The 21776-nt window shown below is 41.5% G+C and overlaps 1 protein-coding gene across 1 annotated transcript in view; it reads right to left on the minus strand.

Moving 5' to 3' along the window:
- The window catches only part of NUP133 (nucleoporin 133), a 301419-nt gene that overhangs the window by 127286 nt on the left and 152357 nt on the right, over nucleotides 1–21776 (minus strand). Inside the window, exons 12-13 of the mRNA XM_040429313.1 lie at nucleotides 19356–19447; nucleotides 6725–6888 (exon numbers count right to left, since the gene is read on the minus strand). Coding sequence (XP_040285247.1) covers nucleotides 6725–6888; nucleotides 19356–19447 — 256 coding nt within the window. The remainder of the gene's footprint in view (nucleotides 1–6724; nucleotides 6889–19355; nucleotides 19448–21776) is intronic.

Raw genomic sequence — 21776 nt, forward strand, 5'->3', positions numbered from 1 at the left:
GGGGTGAAATATCTAGCCCAAATATTTGAAGACGATAAATTGATTGACTTTAAGGGCTCTTTCACACTTGCGTTCTTTTCTTCCGGCATAGAGTTCCGTCGTCGGGGCTCTATGCCGGAAGAATCCTGATCAGTTTTATCCTAATGAATTCTGAATGGAGAGAAATCCGTTCAAGATGCATCAGGATGTCTTCAGTTCCGGACCGGAACGTTTTTTGGCCGGAGAAAATACCGCAGCATGCTGCGCTTTTTGCTCCGGCCAAAAATCCTGAACACTTGCCGCAAGGCCGGATCCGGAATTAATGCCCATTGAAAGGCATTAATCCGGATCCGGCCTTAAGCTAAATGTCGTTTCGGCGCATTGCCGGATCCGACGTTTAGCTTTTTCTGGATGGTTACCATGGCTCCCAGGACGCTAAAGTCCTGTTTGCCATGGTAAAGTGTAGTGGGGAACGGGGGAGCAGTATACTTACCGTCCGTGCGGCTCTCCGGGCGCTCCAGAGTGACGTCAGGACGCCCCACGCGCATGGGTGACGTGCTCGCATGGATCACGTCATCCATGCGCATGGGGCGCCCTGTCGTCATTCTGGAACCCCCCCGGGAGCCGCACGGACTGTAAGTATACTGCTCCCCCGCTCCCCACTACTACTATGGCAACCAGGACTTTAATAGCGTCCTGGCTGCCATAGTAACACTGAACGCATTTTGAAGACGGATCCGTCTTCAAATGCTTTCAGTTCACTTGCGGTGTTACGGATTCGGCGGGCACCTCCGGCAAATGGAGTGCACGACGGATCCGGACAACGCAAGAGTGAAAGAGCCCTAATACACTTGCTAGGGAGTTTGGGATCCCACAAAAGGAAATTTACAAATACCTCCAGCTCACGAACGCATTGAGGACAGCGGTAAAAGTAGATAAATATAAAAAAGAACAATCAGATAGAATATATAAATTCACTAACGGAGGAGAAAAAAGAGGTATAACAAAAAAAAGATACGGGATATTGATGGAAGGTAAGAAAGAACGGATTACAATACTTGCTAAAAAAAAAATGGGAGAAAGAACTTCAGCCTTTCTTTTCCGAAGAGAAATGGGAGGATGCCCTTAGAAGTTACGCTATGGTGTCGGACAGGGTTTCTGAGTGCTACACTAAAAATCCAGTAGGACTCGATGAGATATGGAATAAATGGCCATATTAGGTCGAGGAAATTTTTTTCTCCCCAGTTCCTCTCTCTCTCCTTCTTTCCATGGGGTGGTGGGTGGGTATTTGGGTGATAAATAATAAGGATATTTATTATAGTGGTAATACGGATTGTGTTGTATTTTGTTATTGATGCGTTGAATGTGTATTTATTTAATAAAAAAAAAGAAAAAGAATAAAGTGAAGGAAAAAAAAACTTGTGACAAAAAATAAAATTTTACATGAACTCGCCATACCCCTCACGGAATACCTTGGGGTGTCTTCTTTCCAAAATGGGGTCACTTGTGGGGTATTTATACTGCCCTGAAATTTTAGGGGACCTAAAGCGTGAGAAGAAATTTAGAATCCAAATGCGTAAAAAATGCCCTGTGAAATCCTAAAAGTACTCTTTGGAATTTGGGCCCCTTTGCGCACCTAGGCTGCAAAAAAGTGTCACACATGTGGTATCGCCGTACTCAGGAGAAGTAGGGCAATGTGTTTTGGGGTGTCTTTTTACATATACCCATGCTGGGTGAGATAAATATCTCTGTAAAAGACAACTTTTCCCATTTTTTTATACAAAGTTGTCATTTTACAGAGATATTTCTCTCACCGAGCATGGGTATATGTAAAAAGACACCCCAAAACACATTGCCCTACTTCTCCTGAGTACGGCGATACCACATGTGTGACACTTTTTTGCAGCCTAGGTGCGCAAAGGGGCCCAAATTCCAATGAGTACCTTTTAGGAGGGCATTTTTAGGCATTTGGATTCCAGACTTCTTCTCACGCTTTAGGGCCCCTAAAATCCCAGGGCAGTATAAATACCCCACAAGTGACCCCATTTTGGAAAGAAGACACCCCAAGGTATTCCGTGAGGGGCATGGCGAGTTCATAGAAGTTTTATTTTTTTTTGGCACAAGTTAGCGAAAAAATTATTATTATTTTTTTGTCACAAAGTCTCCCTTTCCGCTAACTTGTGACAAAAAGTTCAATCTTTCATGGACTCAATATGCCCCTCAGCGAATACCTTGGGGTGTCTACTTTCCGAAATGGGGTCATTTGTGGGGTGTGTTTACTGTTCTGGCATTTTGGGCAGGGCTAAATTGTGAGCAACCCTGTAAAGCCTAAAGGTACTCGTTGGACTTTCGGCCCCTTTACGCACCTAGGCTGCAAAAAAGTGTCACACATGTGGTATCGCCGTACTCAGGAGAAGTAGGGCAATGTGTTTTGGGGTGTATTTTTACATATACCCATGCTGGGTGAGAGAAATATCTCTGTAAATTGACAACTTTGTATAAAATTTTTTAAAAAGTTGTTATTTACAGAGATATTTCTCACACACAGTATGGGTATATGTAAAAATACACCCCAAAACACATTGCCCTACTTCTCCTGAGTACGGCGATACCACGTGTGACACTTTTTTGCAGCCTAGGTGCGCAAAGGGGCCCAAATTCCAATGAGAATCTTTACGATTTCACAGGGCATTTTTTACGCATTTGGATTCTAAACTACTTCTCACGCTTTAGGTCCCCTAAAATGCCAGGGCAGTATAAATACCCCACAAGTGACCCCATTTTGGAAAGAAGACACCCCAAGGTATGCCGTGAGGGGCATGGCGAGTTCCTAGAATATATTTTTTTTTGGCACAAGTTAGCGGAAAATGATTTTTTTGTTTTTTTCTTACAAAGTCTCATATTCCACTAACTTGTGACAAAAAATAAAATTTTACATGAACTCGCCATGCCCCTCACGAAATACCTTGGGGTGTCTTCTTTCCAAAATGGGGTCACATGTGGGGTATTTATACTGCCCTGGCATTTTAGGGGCCCTAAAGCGTGAGAAGAAGTCTGGAATATAAATGTCAAAAAATTTTTACGCATTTGGATTCCGTGAGGGGTATGGTGAGTTCATGTGAGATTTTATTTTTTGTCACAAGTTAGTGGAATATAAGACTTTGTAAGAAAAAACAAAAAAACAAAAAAATAAATCAATTTCTGCTAACTTGTGCCAAAAAAAAATAAATCTTCTATGAACTCGCCATGCCCCTCAAAAGTGATCTTTATAGCGCCGCAGCGATTTTACGGTGTTTTTGCAGTGATCAGAAAAAAAAAAATTCCGTCACTGCAGTGGGGCGGACTGAACGCAAGTGTGCGCACAAAATCAGTCCTGATCGGGCGAACACTGCGTTTTTTGTAGAGCCTATAGAACATGTCCTATACTTGTCCGCAATTGCGGACAAGAAAAAGCATTTTCTATATAGTTCTGGCAATGTGCGGATCCGCAAAATGCGGAAAGCACATTGCTGGTGTCCGTGTTTTGCGGATCCGCGGTGTCAGTGTTTTGCGGTTCCGTGGATCCGCAAAACACATATGGACGTCTGAATGGAGCCTTACAGGGGGGTGATCAATGACAGGGGGGTGATCAGGGAGTCTATATGGGGTGATCACCCCCCTGTCAGGCTCGATTCAGACGTCCGTATGTGTTTTGCGGATCCGCAAAATACATACAAACGTCTGAATGGAGCCTTACAGGGGGGTGATCAATGACAGGGGGGTGATCAGGGAGTCTAATATGGGGTGATCAGGTGTTAATAAGGGGTTAATAAGTGACAGGGGGGGGGGTGTAGTGTAGTGGTGTTTGGTGCTACTTACAGAGCTGCCTGTGTCCTCTGGTGGTCGATCCAAGCAAAAGGGACCACCAGAGGACCAGGTAGCAGGTATATTAGACGCTGTTAACAAAACAGCGTCTAATATACCTTTTTGGGGTTAAAAAAAAATCGCATCTACAGCCACTCGTTTACCTCCCGATTCTGTGAACGCGTGCTCCTGTGTGCGCGCATTCACAGGAAATCTCGCGTTTCGCAAGATGACGTGCCGATGCGTCTAGGAACAACAGATCGACCGCCGCCGGAATGCAATCCTGCGTTAGGCGGTCCGGAGGCGGTTAAGCAGACTGATTGTCTATTGTTGTGAAGATCAGATCACATTTTATGACCAATTTGTGCAGAAATCCATATAATTCTAAAGGGTTCACATACTTTTTCTTGCAACTGTATATAATTCTTTCTACTCCTTTTCCATCCCTCATTACAGATTGCAATGTTTGGCAAAAGAAGACATGGCTACATTAAAGTGGCTCCTGACTTGCTGTTCACAAAGTAGGTTGCACTGTGGTTGGCCTATTTGAAAGGACACTGTTGTAGCAATAACTAAGGGTACTTTCACACTAGCGTTTTTATTTTCCGTTATTGAGTTCCGTCCTACAGGGCTCAATACTGGAAAAAAATTGATCAGTTTTTTCCTAATGTATTCTGAATGGAGAGCATTTGGTTCATTATGCATCAGTTCAGTCCCTCTTAGGTTTTTTGGCCGGAGAAACTACCGTAGCATGCTGCATCTATTGAAATGTATTAATGCTGGATCCAGTACTAAGTGTTCCGAAATACTGGATGCGCAGACTTTTAAAAATGAGAACGATAAATAAATACCGGATCTGTTTTTCCGGAGGACAACCGGAAAGACGGATACAGTATATCTATATATTTATCAGATGGATCTGCATCCAAATCAGTCTCACAAATGCATCCGTTTGCTGGATCTGGCTGGCCGCAAGTGTGAAAGTAGCCTAAGGCTATATTCACATAGCTAAAAATACATCTCAGCTGACCATCAGAATTTTGCAGTGTATAAGCGTGTGGCTATTCGTTTTGATTTCTGCACGGATTCTGCATCAAGTTGTCATGTCATTTTTTTCCTTTCTTTTTTAAACACAATGTGGATTTGAAATCTAATCAGGGGAAAAATCTGTGCCGCCCATTCCGTGAATTTCGGAGCGTAATTTGCGGACCCCTATGCACAAGCACCATCTGTGTGGCTGCCGCAGACGGATGCACACACACGCATACACACAAAAACTGAACTATTTTTTTGCAGTGCGGAGGCATGGACAGAAAACCACAGAGGATCCTTCCGGATTGTGGACCTGTTCAAGTGAATGGGTTTGCATCAGTGACGTAGCTCACAGAACCGGGTCACAATACGGGCACTGGCCGACAATGGTCGTGTACATGAGCCCTAAACAAAAGTTTGGACCTGACCTCTGGGGAGAGTCTGAGCATTTACATACTAACATGCAGCAATTATTTAAAAATTAGGAAATTTTTTTTATTTTCGGGGGACCACATATTTTTCAAATAAAACCGATACCCTGTTTCTGGTCCTAAGTAGGGATGAGCAAACTTGTGTTCGAGCTTGGGTTTTATTATAATTCCGATACCACAGGCCATAAAGGAATGCCTTTAAAAGGCATTTCGTTTTAATAGAAGTCTATGGGCCGCATAACGGATATGTCTGGTTTCCATTATATAGGAGTCCTCTCCTGCATAACGGAAACCAGACGGATCCGTTATGCGGCCCATAGACTTCTATTATGACGGAATGCCTCTTAAAGGCACTCTGTTATGGCCCATGGTATCGGAATCCATAACAGAATTGAAATAAAACTCGAACTTGTAAAACACAAGTTTCTAGTCATAAGTCCTTTTTAAGTGTACGCAGCTTAAAACATTAAATTTTTAAAGGGCATCTGTCAGCAGATTTGTACCTATTAAACTAGCTGGCCTATTACATGTACGCTTGGCAGCTGAAGGCATCTGTTTTGGTCCCATGTTCATATGTGTCTACATTGCTGAGAAAAATGAATTTTTAATATATGTAAATTGATTGACAGGCCTAGACAGTGAAAACATCATAACACCCGTCCGTGTCAATCACACTAAAGAAAGAACGATAGTTGCAGAGAGTAGAGCCTCTAGGTGTAACGGCAATGCCCCCATTGCTCCTAGAGACTCATTTGCATATATTAAAATAATTTTCTCAGCAACGCGGGAACATATGTACACTGAACTAACACAGCTGCCAAGCGCATATGCAACAGGTCAGCCAGTTTCATGGGTACAAATCTGCTGATGGACGCCCTTTAAGGTCCAAATGCAGAGCAGATTAAGGGAGCTAATGTAGGCTGCTGCCAAGCTTTAGTCACTCCAACTGCCCTGCCACCATTGATTTGTTGTGGTTTGAAGTTAATGCAAGCACAGGTGCAGCGCAGTAATCCCTTGTGCACTGGTAAATGTATACTAGCATTCTAAGACCCGTTTCACACTGACATTACTCATTCCGAGAGGCTGTCCCAGCACGCAGTGGTTTTGTGTACAGCCACATTTGCCATGCTGCAGCCGGATCTCTGCTGGTTCCCATTATAGTGAATCCTTAAGAGCCTTAGGCTGAGTTCACAAGCGACTGAAAATGCAGTATGCATTACATGTGGGGTTTTTTGCCGTGGAGAAGCCAGCATATTTCACTCTGTGGATAGGGGATAATTCATAAGCTTAGCACTACCCTCTTTATAAATATGGGATGATGAAGTAATAGCAAAACATTATTCCACGTATGTTTAGGTGTAAGTTTCATAATATTTTGCTGGGTAAAATCTTGACAATAGCAATATACTATTTATATTTATTTATTCTGTTTTTCTTACCATCAGGTACAGATTCAGCCCATCTAGGATCAGAAGCTGGATAGTCATCCACCAAGTCCATACTTATCTGGGTCACTGCCTGGTCTAGTTCATTATCAGCTTCCAAATCTGTTAGAGCAGAGAACAAGCTGTCCACCATGCACTGTGCCCCAACTATATCCTTTCTGAAAAACAAAAACATGTTTTTATTTAATATTTAACATGTGAACATAAAATAGGAAGGGGGAAGAGAAAACAGGGTGGATCATTAGATATTTTTAGAATGGGGTAACATTTTAGGATTAGAAATAAGACACAAGTAAGTGAATAGCTTAAATCAGTCCAACACAAGATCAATCCATTTGCTGACAGTCATTCTTTTTTATTTTTAATGTGTATGGCAGTGATACTAACCATTTTTCTAGTATACTTTAATTACTGAAATCGCACATTTTTATTAGAAAAATAGCTCCAAAGTGGCCCACTTTGTACCTTACCAACGTTTGCGTCTATAAATAACACAGTCAGTGTGTCTCCACAGTTAAAAGGGTTGGCCACCATACATATACGCGATTTTTGGATCATTCAATATTACTCCTTATAGGTCATTTTTTTAAATGTCATGTTTTAGTGTATCATTTTTCTTAAAAACTTCTTTTATTTTTTTGGGCGACTGTCTTATGTAGGGGCTCATTTTTTGCAGGATGAGATTATGGTTTTATTGGTACTATTTTGGGGTACATATGACTTTTTGATAGCTTTATATTAAGCTTTTTGTTAGGCAAGGTAACCAAAAATGGCTGTTCTGGCACAGTTTATATTTTTTGTTTTTTACAGTGTTCATCTGACAGGTTAGATAATGTGCTATTTTTATAGAGCAGATTGTTACGGACGCGATTATATCAAATATGTCTACTTTCTTTGTTTGTCCGTTTCAGTTTTACATAATAAAGCATTTTTGATTTAAAAAAAAAATCATGTTTTTGTGTCTCCATTTTCTGAAAGACATTTTTTTCTATTTTTCTGCCGATCGTCTTGTGCAAGGGCTCATTTTCTGCAGAAAGAGTTGACATTTTCATTGGTCCCAATTTTGGGTACATAATATTTTCTGATCATTCAATATTACACTTTATTGGGCAAATAGACTAATAAAATTGGTTGTTTTGGCACACTTAATTTTATTTTTTTGCAGCATTTATCTTTTGGCGGAAGTGTGTGTGATATTTTTAAAGGGCAAGTCATTACGGATGCAGCGATACCTAATTTGTCTATTTTTTTATTTTGGTTTTACACAATAAAAGCATTTTTAGAAAAAAAAAAATACATGTTTTTGTGTCTCCATTTTCTGAAGGCCATATTTTTTTTCATTTTTTGGGCGATTGTCTCATGTAGGGGCTCATTTTTTTCAGGATGAAGTGATGGTTTGATTGGTACTATTTTGGGGTACATACCAGGGCTCCAGATGGCGACCAAAATGGTCTCCAATGCGACTTAGAATTTACAAATGGCGACAAGACTTTTTAGTCTTGTCGCCATTTGCGACTATACCAGACGCCGCAGCTCTGCCGTTGAATACAGTGGCGGGGCACAGGAGATAATAGTTCTCTGCCCCACCGCCGATGTTCTTCTCTCTCTCCCCTCTGTGCTGCTGCCGCCGCCTCCGCCAGTAAGAAGAGAGACGGGAGGAGGAGGGGAGGGGCTGTGGCCACTGCGCCACCAATGAAGATAACTGACCTGTTAATACAAATACAGGAGGCGGGTGCCGGAATCAAATAGCCGGCACCTGACTTCTATGACAGGGAGCTGCGATCAGTGGCAGTTAACCCTTCAGGTGCGGTACCTGAGGGGACAACTGCAGCGGACCGCAGGTCCCTGTCAACAGGAGACCGGCTGCTACGCGATCAATTGGAGGAGGTGAGTTAATTATTTTTTAACCCTCTTTGGCACTGCCCACTGCGCCACCAATGTTTATTATATTGAGGGGGGGTGGGGCGCACTGCGCCACCAATGTTTATTATACTGGGGTGATGGGGGGGGCGCACTGCGCCACCAATGTTTATTATACTGGGGTGTATATAATGTTTATTATATTGACCTTCTACTAAGCATTCTGTATTAAGAATGCTATTATTTCCCCTTATAACCATGTTATAAGGGAAAATAATACAGTGAATAGACTTTCATCCTAGCAACCATGCGTGAAAATCGCACCGCATCCGCGGATGCTTGCGATTTTCACGCAGCCCCATTAACTTCTATGGGGCCTACGTTGCGTGAAAAACGCACAACATAGAGCATGCTGCGATTTTCACGCAACGCACAAGTGATGCGTGAAAATCACCGCTCATGTGCACAGCCCCATAGAAGTGAATGGGTCCGGATTTAGTGCGGGTACATTCCAGTATTTTGAATGCCGGATCTGGCACTAATACATTCCTATGGGGAAAAATGCCGGATCCGGCATTCAGGCAAATCTTCAGTTTTTTTCGCCGGAGATAAAACCGTAGCATGCTGCGGTTTTATCTTTTGCCTGATCAGTCAAAATGACTGAACTGAAGACATCCTGAATGGATTGCTCTCCATTCAGAATGCATGGGGATATGCCTGATCAGTTATTTTCCGGTATAGAGCCCCTAGGACGGAACTGAAAAGGAAAAACGCTAGTGTGAAAGTACCCTAAAATATTAAGTTTAAATCCCCCCTTTCCCAATTTTACATATAAAATATATAAACAATAAATAAATAAACATATTACATAGCGCTGCGTCCGAAAAGTCCAAACTATTAAATTATGAAAAAATATCTCCTATGCGGTGAGCATTCGCCATTTTTTAGTCACCTTGTCACCCCAAAAAATAGGATAGGACTGTTCTATTATGGGCCGAACGTTTCATAAAATGCAAAATGCACGCGGCTTTTTTTTGGTGTTTTTATTTTTTTTTGCGCGGTATTGAGTATCGCAATACTTTTTTATGGTGACGAAATCAAATCAAAATTTTGGTTTCGAAACAATCCTACGCGATGATACCAAACGTGTAGTGTATTATATATTTTTTTTTATCAAATATAAATGTGTGGCTATAAGAAGAAATGTGATTTTTTTAAACTTTTTTTTTGACCCTTTGACCCAGACCCAATTGGTTCTTGAAGATCCACTGGGTCTGATGGTTTACAATACACTGCAGTACACTGTATAGTGTACTGCAGTGCATTGTCACTCACAGTAAGCCTGATCAGGATCCTGTGAAGGCGTCCGGTTGCCATGGTAACCATCAGGATGGGGGAGGGAGGGAGCTCCCTCCGTCTCTTAACCAATTCCATACAGCAGTCCCTATGGACCACAGCATGGAAAGGGTTAAACGGACGACATAGGTACCAACACCGATGTTGGCCGTTTCAAGCAGAGTGTGGGCTGTAGTATATTATAGCTGAAACTCTGCTAACCGCTCGGCCATGCTGAAACAGATCAGGGCAAGAGGGGGGGAATCAGCAGCTCTGGATGCAGGCCATCCTGAAATTAGGGGGGCACAATAGGGGCTGGAGCCCATGGAGGTAGAGGGGGGGGGGGGGGGGGTGGCATATTATATATACACACACATTTTAGAAGGTTCTAATCCCCACAGTCGGCATTAGGGTCGTGTGATTGGCTTGTACAGACTAGTCAATCAGAGCAATCGCCGGGAAGGGGGGGGGGGCAGATTGGGCATGCGCTGCTCTTAGGCAGATTAGGAAAAGCAGTGCATGCGCAATTACAATAAAGGCATGGACAAGCTTTTTCTAAAGTTCCTCCATGTGGCGTGCAGCCATGGGCGACCTGGATGCACGGCAGAGCAGGCCTCAGGGGGCGTGGCTTACTATAAAAAGATTACCAGACTGATTTTTTTAATAAAGTATATTTGGAATCTCTTTTTTTTACCCTGCCTCCAACAATGTTATATAAAGTACTGATATAGTGGCCAACCCCTTATGGACCGGGCTCATTTTCACCTTAAAGGGGTTGGCCACCATACGCATAAAAAAAAAAAAAAAAAAAAATGGCCCCAGATAATAACTAAAGCCAAGAGGTATTAGTATAAGGAGATATATACCGTGTATGTATAATTTTTCTAATGTGTTCAGCATAGTATGCTCCCATAGAGGAGAGGCTGTGTGGGCGGAGCAGCTGCAAAGTGAATCCCAGCATGCATGTTCAGAGGAGCGGTCACATGACATCCCTGGCCAACTGTGATACCATAGTAACAGCAGCACCTCAGGTGACATTTCATCGCAGATAGAGAAGTGATTTTGACGTCCAGGATATGGACATTAGTCTGATTTATACATTACAAATATATATCGGCACTAAACTAATAATATCAGGAGCAACATCATCTGGACTATTATTCTGATATAGTCCTCCTATATACTAGACTACCAAACTGGCAACCACAAAAGTGACTTTTTCACTTTAAAAAAATAATAATTTCTACCGTTTCTATTTTTATCCTTATTTTTAGTTTTTACCCTTATTTTTATATTCTCTTTTTGAAGTTGATCAACTACAGCAAACAATGCTTATGTGATATATTGTCTCTATATATAGTGGATGTCTGATAGGATTAACCCTAATGTTTCAGGGAGATTAGTCACAAATCCACATATTTGTGTGTGCACTTCAGGATTATAATAAATCTGTATACATTTCTATACCAGCCGACTATTGATTATATATACAGTGCCAGATAGCTGAGTGCCCCCCAACCAATCCTTTATCTTTACAAACAGTATATACATGCACACATATATAAATCTCCTCCTCCATGACGGGTACATAGTTCTCCAGGGCTTCCCTGGAGAAGGCTTGTACGATGACCTTCTTCATGTGCTTGTGCTGGCTGCACGGACACCACCTTGTGCTCACCCAGGAGGATCTGCCGCACGTTTTCGGCACCCATGATGCGCACGGTCCAGGTTCCAAACAGATGCGTCTTGTAGATGTGTCCGTACTTTCTGCGCTTCACTTGCAGGATTTTACGTCTTTGTAGCACCATGGTCTGGAGGGGAGCCACTGTCACTTAGCCACTACCAAGGAACAGTACACCCTGGTCACCAGTGCCCTGTGCACCCTAGTGCTGCCAGTCCTGCTCCCTGCAGTCAAGCTGTGGGAGCTGTACTGTTACAGCTGCAGAGACCCCGGCTGCCAGTACCCGCTGCCCCTTGGCACTATGGGGCTGCCTTTCTTTGTAGAAACCTTGCAGATGGTTCTACAGAGATGTACAATTCCTGCAACTGAAGCTCAGAAAGTACGGACACATCTACAAGACGCATCTGTATGGAACCCGGACCGTGCGCATCATGGGCGCTGGTAACGTGCGGCAGATCCCCCTGGGGGAGCACAAGCTGGTGTCTGTGCACTGGCCGGAATCAGTTCGTACCATCCTGGAGGCCGATTGCATCTTCAATCTGCCTGACAGCCAGCAGGAGCACATGAAGAAACACATATATACATGTATATATTTATTAAAATTTACTTTACAGGGGCTCTGTAAATTATGGCCAGGGGATCCGCTTTTACTAGGCTCCCCGCTCCGAACTCTGACAGGAATAAGCTGTACGGACAGAACAAGCAGAGAGAGTTACACTACAGGCATGGACAAGCTTTCTCTAAAGCTCCTCCATGTCATGTGCAGCCATGGACGGATTCGGCTGCAGAGCAGGCTCAGGGAGCGTGGCTTCAGATAATAGAAAATACAGGCAGATCTGCTTATTGACATATATTAGGAAATTAACTTTTTCCCTGACTCCCACACAGTAGTAGCAAATACATAGAGAGTGGCCAACCCCTTTAAGGACTTGGCCATTTTTTGCAAATCTGACCAGTGTCACTATATGTGTGAATAACTTTAAAATGCTTTAACTTATCCAGGCCATTCTGAGACAGTTTTTTCGTCACATATTGTAGTTCATGACAATGGTAAAATGGAGTAAAAAAAATTTCATTTTTAATTATAAAAAAAATACCAAATTTACCAAAAATTTAGAAAAATTAGCTAATTTCCAAGTTTCAACTTCTCGACTTCTATAATACATAGTAATACCTCCAAAAATAGTGATTACTTTACATTTCCCATATGTCTACTTCATGTTTGGATCATTTTGGGAATTACATTTTATTTTTTGGGGATGTTACAAGGCTTAGAAGTTTAGAAGCAAATCAATTGCCCCATTCATTAACATTTCACTTATGTTTACTTTATGTTGGCATCATTTTAGTAATGTAATTTTATTTTTTAGGACACTAAAAGGTTTAGAATTTTAGAAGCAATTTGTGAAATTTTTTAGAAAATCAACTTGGGGTATTTTCACACTTGCGGCAGAGGATTCCGGCAATCCTGACGCAAATCCATTTCTCAGACGGATACGGATGCAAATCCATCTGACAAATGCATTGAAATATCGGATCCGTCTCTCCGGTGTCATCTGGAAAAACTGATCTGGTATTTTTTTTCCCTGCATATTTAAAGGTAAAACTGGATCCGTTTTGCTACTGTATTTTCTCCAGCCAAAAAACGTAAGAGGGACTGAACTGATGCATCCTGAATGGAATGCTCTCCATTCAGAATGCATTAGGATAAAACTGATCACTGTGACATAACTCAACACAGGAAAAGAAAAACACTAGTGTGAAAGTACCCTTAGAAAGTCAACTTTTTTAAGGACCAGTTCAGTTCTGAAGTCACTTTGTGGGGCTTACATAATAGAACCAACCCATAAATGACCCCATTTTAGAAAGGACACCCCTCAAACTATTCAAAACTGGTTTTGGAAATGTTGTTAACCCTTTAGGTATTACACAGGAATTAATTAAAAGAAAAATAGAAGTGAAATTTCAAAATGTCTTTTTTTTTTTTTGCAGATTTTCCATACAAAAATTTTTCCTGGAACATATCAAGGGTTAACAACAAAACAAACCTCAATATTTATTACCTTGATTCTGCAGTTTGTAGAAACACCCCATATGTGGTTGTATACCGCTGTTTGGGCACAGAAGGCAAGGCGCGCCATATGGTTTTTGGAGGGCAGATTTTGCTGGAATGGTCTTTGGGCACCATGTTGCATTTGAAGAGGCGCTGAGGTAATCCCACAGTGAAAACCGCCAAAAAGTGACATTTTGTAAACTACACCACCCAAGGAATTTTTAAGAGGTGTAGCGAGCACTTCAGTTAACAGCTGTTTCAAAGAATTTTTAATACTTGGGTGTGAAAATAAAAATTACATATTTTTTTTTTACAAGAAAATAAAATAAATAAATGGAAACTTTCTTTTTCACAAAAGATAACAGGAGACTATCCCCATTCCCCATCCCCCCCCCCCCCGAATTTGCTACCCACTTTCTTCTCAATACAGTAACACCCTAATCGTGCTCGTAAACTGTTATTTAGGGATAAGCCAGGGCTCAGAAAGGAAGGAGTGGCATCTGGATTTTCTAACATGGAATTTTCTTTCATGGTTTTTAAGAGCAATAACTTATTTTTTGTTGAATAGCTGCGTGAGGGCTTATTTTGTGCAAGACAAGCTGTAGTTTTTAGTGGCACCATTTTGGGGTACATTTGGCTATGTGGTTGCTTTTTTATCTCATTTTTGGGAGGTGAAATCACAAAAAAAGCTGTTTGTTGTTATTTTGCAATTTTTTTTTACACCGTTCACTTGATGGGGTAGATCATTTGATATTTTTATAGATCCGGTCATTCAGGAAGCAACAATACCAAATATGTCAATTTTTTTAATTTAAATAGACATATTTGGTATTGTTGCTTCATTAATGACCGGATCTATAAAAATATCAAATGATCTACCCCTTCAAGTGAACGGTGTAAAAATTTGAAAAATAACTTTTTTTTATGTTGCCATTTATTTTTCCATTTATATGGCTATAGTCTTGCGTGAGGGCTTGTGGGACGAGGTGATTTTTTATTGCTACCATTTTGGGGTACATACGACTTTTTGATTGATTGATGATATGTTTTTTGTGAGGTGACAATTGTTACGGATGCGGCGATACTAAATATGTCTATTTTTTTTTTTCACATTTCACACAATGAGCATTTTTAGAAAAAAAAAAATCATGTTTTTGTGTTGCAATTTTCATAGAGCCGTATTTATTTATTTTTCTGGCTATGGTTTTGTGTGGGGGCTAATTTTTTGCCGGATGAGGTGACGTTTTTATTGCTACCATTTTGGGGTACAAACAACCTTTTGACTGATCAACATTAGGTTTTTTGGGAGGTGAACTAACTGAAAGGAAAAAAAAAAAATGTTTTGGTGCAATGTTTAATTATTTGTTTACTGCGTTCACATGATGAGGTAGATCATATGATATTATTATACTGCCGGTTGTTGCGGACGCGGTGATACCAAATATGTCTATTTTATTTTTTTCTTCTATTTTTTAAATAACGGATTTGGGGTGGACTTTTTTTAAAATGTGAAACTCCCCCCCCCCCCTTCGTGTACCCCCATAAGGTCATTCAAGACCTCTGGCGGAAATTTAACTTCATTTATTTTATTTTTTTTAAACTATTGATTTCTCCTGTACCTGGGGCTGACATAGTAGCCCCAGTTACAGGGGAAATACATCCCCCAGAGAGGCTGTACAGCCTCAGTGCCGGGCTGATAGAGGTCTATGGAAGACCCGACAGCTCCTGCACTCACCCGGCCTTGGCAATCACGACAACTGGGCAGGGACAGGAAGCAGCATAGCGCTTCCTGATCTGTATATTATCGCTCGTTGAGCGCTGTGTATACAACGATCTAGAACGGTCCCTGCCTTCTCTCTGGGGTGCCCTGCTGTCACTGACAGCGGGCCCTGCGCTCAGCAGCTGCACGATTAGCGTGCAGCTGCCATCTCTGAATGGACGTGGTTAAAGGTGGCGCCTGCGCCAAAGCCGCCAGGTGCCTGCTGTTTCATACAGCAGACACCCACAGCTAATGACCATGGCATCTGAGGGGGGCTAAAACACGGCAGCACGTGTTTCTGGGTAAGGAATGCCTCCCCCGGAAGGGATCGGGGAAGACGTTCCTTTACAGTAATGAGCCTGAGCTAAGCTTACAGGCTCATTACTTGTATATTACAGTTCAGGCCAACAGGTGGCTGCACTGAACTGCAATACAGGGATTTCTCTGTAGAATAAATAGAGCAAATTACATTATTCTATACAAATTGCAATCTGAGGATTGCAAGTTGGGGTCCAATTGGAGACCTATAAAAAAAAAAGTGAAAAATAAAAAAATAAAAAAAATAAAGTTTAGAAAAATACAAAAAGAAAAAAAAAGAAAAGAAGAAAATCAAATCATCTCCCTTTCCACAAAATCAAAATAAACAATTTAAAAAAATAACATCATGTGCATCACCATGTGCAAAAACACTTGTACTGTTAAAATATACCGTATATATGAAAAAAACTACTTATATATACATAAGGTGAATGGCGGAAAAAAATGGCCGATTTGCAGTTTTGGTATGGTATCGCTGTAATCGTACTGACCTGGAGAATGAAGAGCACAAGTTAGTTTTACCGCATAATTCCACACCATCAGAATTTTTTTTTCCAGCTTCCTTTTACATTGTATGCCAAATTAAATGGCGGCATTAGAAAGTACAACTTGCCCTACAAAAAACAAGCCCGCATGCGGCTATGTGAATTAAAAAATAACAAATTTAGCGCTCTAGGAAGGTAGAGAGGCAAAAAACAAAAACAGAAAATTGCTGCGCCAGGAAGTGTTTAAAGGGCTTTGTCAGGATTAAGGTAACGGGTGCTTTCTTTCAGAAACAGGATCACACATCCAGTTTAATTGGCTGTGCTACAATACCAGACACAAGCTTAAGGCAGGTGTAGTGTCTTTGCTGTAAGAAAGCAGCATGTTCTTCCAATCCTATACAACTGTACAATCCTGTTCAAGTACATAATGGCTCTGTGTCATTTGGTGCTCTTACAACAAAAAAGGGACTAAAACCTGTCCTCATCGAGATTGTCTGGTAATTTTTTTTTTTTCCTGGAGCAAAGTCTTTATTTCTCATTTTTAAGATTACCATTCACTGCTCCTGACTGATTTAATCAATGTAATCGAGGCAAGAAAATCTTCAATGTAGTTTCCCTGCATCGAGGATTCGTTTAAATCACGTGACCACGGAGCGTAAGTGAAGTGAAGCTTCTCACTCACCGCTCCGTGGCCTCCCAACTCGGCACCGCGCTGCACACATTGTCAGCGTGCTGGCTGATACTGTGTGTGACGTCAGGTCCCTCACAGTGCATGCTGGGATGAAGACGCATCTCCTGCGGACTCCATGTGTCAGCGCACGCCGCACTGCCAGGAAAGGTAAGTATATAAGTTAGCGGCGGGGGAATCCTGTGATAGCGGAGGGGCACCTGTGATTTGGCAAGGAGGGGCTGATCTGATGGGAGTGGGGGACATGGTGGATGGCACAGAGGCACTGGGGAAGGGGGACATCATGGAAATCTGGATGGCATGGAGGGGCTGATGGCAGTGCCATCATGGGGGCACTGGGGGACATGGCATAGAGGGGCTGATCTGATGGCACTGGGGGACATGGTGGATGGCATGGAGGCACTGGGGAAGGGGGACATCATGGCAATCTGGATGGCATGGAGGGGCTGATGGCAGTGCCATCATGGGGGCACTGGGGGATATGGCATGGAGGTGCTGATCGGATAGGGGAGTGGGGGGCATGGCAATCGATGGCATGGGGGTCTGGCTCTAATTGCAGCAAGGGAGGGTCTGATGGTGGCAGCCTGGGGGTCTTATCAAAATGCTATGTCACTGTGCAGCATTTTTTGTCCGGATCCCCATTACAGTCAATGGGCATCCAGCTATGACAGATGCAGCCAGTGAACTCCGGCAGCCTGTTCCTCCACCGGAACAAACTGCCGGAGTTCACAACATAACCTTAGATACACATTCTGTCAGAAGAACAGCCTGCTGGAGTATACCGTATTGGGTATAGCCGGATACAACCAGCCATATGCTCTCATTGACTATGGCATAGATGCTGGGTATCGTCCAAAGCTTTTTTTTTTTTTTTTGTCCGCCCAAAACCCAGCTTGAATGCTGTAACAAGGAGGGACCCCCATTACAGTCAATCGCTGCAGCAGCCGTCAGATAATCCAGCTATACCCGATATGGTACATTCTGGCTGTTCTTCTGACAGAATGTATATTGCAGCTGTGAAAGAAGTCTTGTGTGTGCAATTATGTGCTATACCACTCTAAGAAATAAAAATGATTTATTTATTTTTACAAAAAAATACGTTATTTTAAGAAGGTTTTTCTTATTAGAGTACTCGATTAATTGTAAAAATAATCGATAGAACACTCGATTACTAAAATAATCGTTTACTGCAGCCCTAATCCCGACATGTCCGTTTTAATAGCTACATGCATTTCCCATGTAATAACAATTCTGCAGCATCTATTCTTATGTCTGTATGTTGTGCCATTCCTCTATTATTTCTACTAGAAGTTATATATGACTTGCTATTAGCCTTCAGTAAGGGTACAGAGGGGTGGTAACAAGTTGGGGGGGGGGGGGGGGGGGGGAATGTACCTGCACAGACTCACTCTATCCAATGAGTGCTGCCATTTTCAGACTTTGCAGGGACACCCCCCAACTTGTTACCTCCTATCTGTACCTTTACTATAGGCTAATAGCAATTCATTCATAACTTCTAGTGCAAATAATAGAGGAATGGCACAACATAGAGCCATAAGAATTGATGCTCCAGAAATGTTATTACATGGGGAATGCATGAAGCTAGTAAAACAGACATGTCAGGAGTGGTGACAGGGCCTCTTTAAAGTACACAGTTTTGCCCTCTATAGGGCAAGGTTACTGTATACCTCTAAGTTTGAAAATTCCAAGGAAAGGATGAGATTATTCATGAAGAAGGAAGAAAATATTTCGTTCTACATTCAGGACACAATTATGTTAATGTCAGTAGTGGTTAGGTCACCAGTTACCCTGATGTCTAGGCACCTGGACTTTGCACCTAAAGCTGTGAAAAAAGCAGCTGCAAGATGAAGCAATATTATCTGGTCCATTGATTTGCTACAGTACGATAAGCTGTGGGGGAAGGGGCATAAATAGAATGATTGATAGTGTTCTGTGCATTACTGTGTATTCAGAGATAGTTTGTCAACCTCCAAATAGGGCCACCCACTGGACTACTAAGCAAAGAAGGAACAGGTTGACATGAATTGAAATAAAAGTTTCACTGAATCTTTTCCTACTAAACAATATTTCCACCCAGTTCCTCCCACTGAATAAATTGCTGCCTGCAGATAGGTACGCTTTTTCCCCTCTTACAGTGAGACAGATCAGCAAAGGAACGCTCAGAAGTCTGTAAATCACAACACTGCAAATGGATACGATACAGTATTGTAATTACCAATGTTTAGGGACTGATACCATTAGTCAACCATGAGAACCAGATTTTGCCAAATTTTTCATGGTGATTTTGACTTGTGAACATAAAGCTTATACTTTGGAGAGGGAACAATTATGAAGCACAGTCATTTTTTACATGGAGGGATAAAATGAGCACTTCAGACTACAAAATAAATACAAGCACTTCATTGTTTGAAAATCTATTTCTTACCTACAAAACTGCAAAAATGCAGCCTTCAGCAGTTTAGTCTTATCATCATGCGGTATAGTCTCTGCTCTTGAAGATGGCTCTACAGATGTAGCCTTTAATAGAGAAAAACAGCTAATCAGCCTTAAGGGAGGTACATAACATGTAAGAAAATCTGTACATAAATGAATGTTTTTAATTTCTACAATGGAATATTAATGCCATTAATGTCCTATTGGCGAGGACAGTATCATGTGCCTTAGTTTTTTCCCCCAAATGTTGCATGGTTGGCCCATTATAGTTAATGGTCTACCATGTGATTTGGTTAAAGGGAACCTGTCAATTCCAAAACAACCCCCCCTGCCCCCCAGAATAGCATAAGTGGTGTATAGTGTAAATGAGGCCAAGTCTGATTATGTAATTTTTATCTTCATACTCACATGGATTCTGATGCTGAGCTCCTACAAGCCAGCAGTAAAATGCAATGAGAGGACTCCTTCTCGAGTACAGGTGGAGTAGGAGTACAGAGTAAGAATCCAAGTGAATATGAAGATAAAAATTACATAATACATCATAAACCACTTACTCTAGTTTAGGGGTGTTTTGTAGCTGACAGATTCCCTTTAAAGAAGTCCGGGCAAGAGGAAGGAGCACAGCACTATTTTAGCAACGCAGCCAACAGAGTTTACGGACAGCAAGTTAACAGTGGTTGGACAATGGCATATTCCAAAGGGTTTGTAGGAACAGCTTTCTTCTAAGACAACAGCTGAAAATGCAAAGTTAAAGCACCACTCTGGAGATCAGAGCCTGAAAGGAGGCATGGCTCGCACTATGTCCCGATGCGTCTTGTGCCCCATGATGTCCCCTGTGCCTCTGATCACCCCTGCTTGTGGTCCTCTCCCCCCAGTGAGGTGGAGGCTCAATAAGAAAGCAGTCGCCATCAGCAGTGAGTGTCAGCTGTAACATACAGATGACACTCTGCTGCAATGGCTGAAATCGGTGCTGGCATCGATCTCTGCCATTTAACCTCTTGGATGCCATGGGGTTAACAGAGGGAGGGGGCTACCGCGCTCAACGGCAACGGACTCATTTGTAAGGAGTCTGGTTGCCATAGTAACCATAATGCAGATGCTCGATGGTTACCATGCCAATCAGACACAGTGTCAGTGTAATACTGATAGTACACTGCAATAGTATTGCAATGCACTGTACAGCAATCAGACACAGTGTGACTCGATAAAAAAAAGTGTAAAAATAAAAAAAAGGAAAAATGAATGTAAAAAAAACAAATAAAAATAGAAATGTAAATAAAAAAAATTGCCTTTTCCCATATCCGCTGATTTACAATTGATTAAAAATTGAAAAATAAAGTAAACATATAATTGGTATCTTCATGTCCGTAACGACCTGATTTATAAAAGTAACATGCTACTAATCCCACACGAAGAACGCTGTAAAAAAACAAAACTATGAAATTGCTGTTTTTGTCGCCTCACCTCTACACAAAATTTTATAAACAGTGATCAAAAAGTCAAATGTACCCCACAATAATACCAATAAAAATGTTATGCTGAAAAAGTAGCAAAAAACATGAGAGACAAATTTGTTAACATAATCGTATCAACCCACAGAATAAAATTATCATATCGTATATACCGCATGAGGAACCCCATAAAAAAAAAAAGAAGACAAAATTGCAATTTCTGCCCACCTTACCTTCCAAAAAATTGTATAAAAAGTGACCAAAAGGACATATGTACCCCAAGATGATACCAATAAAAACATCCGGTCCCACAAAAAACAAGCCCTCACACAGCTACATTGGTGAAAAAATAAAGTTATAGATGTTAGTATATAGCAATGCAAAATATCTATTTTTAGCACAAAAGGGATTTTATGCTGATAGTAGTAGTAAAACATAAAAATAAAAATAAAACTACATAAAATTTGTTATCGCCATAAGCGCATGAGGAACCCCATAAAAAAAATAATAAAAAATTATAATCAAAAACACTGAAAGAATTACAATTTGTGGCCACCTCACATCCTCTCCTGTGACTGCTCTCCGGGAGAGTGGAGAGTCCGTGGTTGTGACACTTTATAGTTTGGACCAAATGTGCTAAGTTAGGTGCGAGTGGTTAGCGTCTCCCGCGATGCTAGGGAGGCTCACCCAGTCACAGCCTGCTATTTGCTTCAATTTTTGAAAACTGATTTTTGAAAACTGACTTAAAGGGCTTCTGTCACCTCACAAGTCTTTTTTTTTTTTTTTGGATAGTTACATTCCTTATAGCGCGATATAGGAGAATATAATCTTATCACTTACTTTCATGCGGCAGTTTCTTTAGAAAACGAAGTTTTATAATATGTAAATCCGGCCTCTACCAGCAAGTAGGGCGTCTACTTGCTGGTAGCCGCAGCAGAAAACCGCCCCCTCGCCGTGTTGAT

Source organism: Bufo bufo, chromosome 4 (genome assembly GCF_905171765.1).
Source record: "Bufo bufo chromosome 4, aBufBuf1.1, whole genome shotgun sequence".
Classification (NCBI taxonomy): domain Eukaryota; kingdom Metazoa; phylum Chordata; class Amphibia; order Anura; family Bufonidae; genus Bufo; species Bufo bufo.